This window comes from Oryza brachyantha, chromosome 5 (genome assembly GCF_000231095.2).
Source record: "Oryza brachyantha chromosome 5, ObraRS2, whole genome shotgun sequence".
Taxonomy (NCBI): domain Eukaryota; kingdom Viridiplantae; phylum Streptophyta; class Magnoliopsida; order Poales; family Poaceae; genus Oryza; species Oryza brachyantha.
Genome location: NC_023167.2, coordinates 3,071,737 through 3,074,740, shown reverse-complemented (window position 1 = coordinate 3,074,740; position 3,004 = coordinate 3,071,737). Strand labels below are relative to the sequence as shown.

At 41.7% G+C, this 3,004-nt stretch overlaps 1 protein-coding gene across 1 annotated transcript; it reads right to left on the bottom strand.

Annotated features, from left to right (window-relative positions):
* Nucleotides 1-1,810, bottom strand: LOC102704809 (universal stress protein PHOS34-like). The gene is made up of 4 exons (XM_040523907.1): nucleotides 1,570-1,810; nucleotides 844-953; nucleotides 429-547; nucleotides 1-324 (listed from the first exon to the last, which is right to left on the bottom strand). Exons 1-4 carry the CDS (start codon nucleotides 1,808-1,810, stop codon nucleotides 177-179), a joined length of 618 nt encoding a protein of 205 aa, XP_040379841.1. The 3' UTR covers nucleotides 1-176.
* Between the last annotated feature and the right edge of the window lie 1,194 nt (nucleotides 1,811-3,004).

The window sequence follows — 3,004 nt, the reverse complement described above, 5'->3', positions numbered from 1 at the left end:
CTAAAAATTATTGATCAATCAACGCTTATTACAACACTTACACATATAATCACAACAACATTTTTTTTTTACTTACAAGTGCTCTTTGTACATGCACAGAGCAGACACAGCAAAGTGTTGTACTCCATCTATCAGTGGACAGTTTGACATACACGGGGAACCGAAGTGTCCATCGATCAGTAGTAGTAGCTCCCCGGCGCCGTCGTCGTCGTCGTCGTCATCGGCGGCGGCGGCGGCGGCGGCGGCAGCGCGTTCTCCCTGACGACGGTGACGGGGCAGATGGCGTGGTGGACGACGTAGGTGCTCACGCTCCCCATCAGAACCCTATCACATGAAACATAGTCAAATTACGCGTGAGATCGAACGATAGATCGAGAGAGAGAGATGCGCGCATGCATGACAGATCATAGATGTGTGTGCGTGCGTGCCTCTTGACGGCGCCGAGGCCTCTGTTGCCGACGACGAGCCAGTGGAGGGGAAGCCTCTGCACCGCCTCCGTCAGCTTCCTCGCCGGGTCGCCCCAGTACACCTTCGCCGCCACCTCCACCTGCATGCATCAACTTGTTACTTTCTCCGGTGATGATCTTGGCATTTACCATTGGTATATCCAACAGTTCAATCTCTATTCAAATGAGCCCTCGCTCTAATGGTATTTTAATAGATCATTCATATTAATTACATCATTTATATCCCACGCAACTATATTTGTTTAATATATATATATATATATATATATATATATATATATTTATTTGCTCTTCGTCCTTTATTTTATCGATAAATTACTATGAGACGAATGGAACACACGGACGGTTGAATTAACTAGTACGTATACGTACGTACCCCTTTCTGGTTGGCGGCGCGCGTGAGGATGCCGATCGTCTCCGCGTCCGGCGAGATGCCGTAGATCCTGCTCACCCGCGGGTCGGCCAGCTCCACCAGCGGGATCATCGCTGCACGCTTGGCACGTGTGAGAAATCGCCATATATGAAAAAGCGTAGCTCTAGTAGCTACCTAACTAGCCCATTCGATTTTGGGAGAAATGTAAAGATAAGCTGGAAATGGGTTCTGATTTTTCGAGCGGTTGCTCTCTCATTTTAGCATCTTATAGAAATATATAGTTAAGAGAAAACTTACAGTATGTATATACATGATGTATCACTCCACATGTGTGCATATCTAAATTCACCTTTTATAAGCTATAATAAAGAACAAATTAAACTTTAATGATTAGCATGCATATATATATATATATTTATATTTTCTTTATTATAGCTTGTACTCCATCCGTCCAAAAAAATATTTCTTTTGTTTCTGTGTATAGCATTTGATCATTCGTCTTATTTAATAAAATTATATAAAAAAATAAAAAATTATGTGTGAAATACTAATCATTATCATCTAATAACAATAAAAATATTAATTATAAAAGTTTTTAAATAAGATGAACGGCTAAAATCCAAAAAATAAAAAATAAATTTATTTTCAGACGGAAAAATATAAGTTAAAATGTTAAATTTAACATGGATGTATATAAATAGTTATCCAAATGAGCTTTGGTTTGCTCACGTGAGCCCTGCTGCTCCCAGAGGTGGGCGACGCCCTGCTCGTACTGGAATGAGGCCTTGACGTGCACCAGCACCAGCCGGTCGCCGGCGCGGGCCAGGTTCGCCGCCGCCCACCTCAGCGCGGCCTTGCTGCACTCCGAGAAGTCCATCGCCACGCCGATGTTCCTCCCGCCGCCGGTCACCACCGCCGCCGCCATCCTTTCCGGCGTCCCTCCTCCTCCTCTTGATCTCTCTCTCCTCATACTTCCAAGTTAACTGTAACCGAGCAGCTCTGGTTGAGAGGTTGCAGCTCGATCGGCCATCCATGGAGGTCTATATATAGATCCAGACTTCGAGCTAGCTAGCTGGCCGGATTCGCGCAACTCCTAGCTGAGCTACAGCTAGCTAGCTTCTGATTCTAAGATTCCTTCCATGCATGCGCGCGCCTTTAGAGCAAGTTCAATACCATTGTCAACGGCTAGATTTAATTTATCTATAGTCAATTTAATAATTAATTTATACAATAGTTATCTACAAAACATCAATATATGTCCCACATGTTATATACATATTTTGTTTTGAAATATGTACTTAGTTCTCTTATCTATTTAAAATATACTTATAGAGCCTGTTACTACTATTGTATCTGCTCTTACAGCTTTTACCTACCGGATTCCCTACCGGCGCCGGCTCTTCTAGTTTTGCGGCGACGCGGCGGCGAACCGGCGGCTCGTCGATCGCGAAGTTACCCAAAGCGGGTTGGGCTTTGGATATATGCGTCGTCGTCTCGGCTGTGACGTGGATCGATCGAGAAGAGATCGCGAGGGACAGCATCTCTGAAAGCGGCCAAAGGAACCGGATTCTCCTCATATGTGCATGTAGTGCAGGTGTGATTGTTTGGTCTATAAAAAAAAGTTAAAAGAGATATTTATAAATAAAAAATAATTTATAAATAAAACTTTTATGTGTGTTTCTAACAGGTAAAACTGAAAATCTAAAATATGGTAAAAAAACTCTAAAATTTACTTAAAATTTAAGGTTATAAATTTAAATTTTAATTTATAAAGTATAAGTAGAAACAAAAAGATAAACTGCCGTGTTTGTAGTTGAATGAATGATTGCTGAGCTTTCAGCGAAAATCTTGACTAATGGATGGAATGGTACGTAGGAGAGGAGCACCGTAATCATCCACTATACAGGCGAGATTCGAATTGAATTCGACCGATATAAATCCAGCTGGAGCTAGAGGTCAGGTTAATTAGCTGCAATACCATGGGCGGCTCACAAGAACTTGTTCTTTTGTTTTGTCTTAAAACAAAAACAGCTGCGAGCTATAGAACACAACAAAGCAAACACCCTCCTTGTTTTGCCTACATCTTAATAAGCATGATCGAAAATTAAATTTTCAAAACTCAATTCTTAAGTTCATTTTGAGGTTTTCATCACAGTAAATTTTA

Bases quoted from the DNA above. Each gene is read 5' to 3' on its own strand.
- LOC102704809 (XM_040523907.1), bottom strand. From the start codon at position 1,810: ATGAGGAGAGAGAGATCAAGAGGAGGAGGAGGGACGCCGGAAAGGATG. The intron at 954-1,569 runs GTGAGCAAACCA...CCAAGCGTGCAG, and splicing joins CTGGGAGCAGCAGGGCTCAC to CGATGATCCCGCTGGTGGAG. The intron at 548-843 runs GTACGTACGTAT...TGATGCATGCAG, and splicing joins GCGCCGCCAACCAGAAAGGG to GTGGAGGTGGCGGCGAAGGT.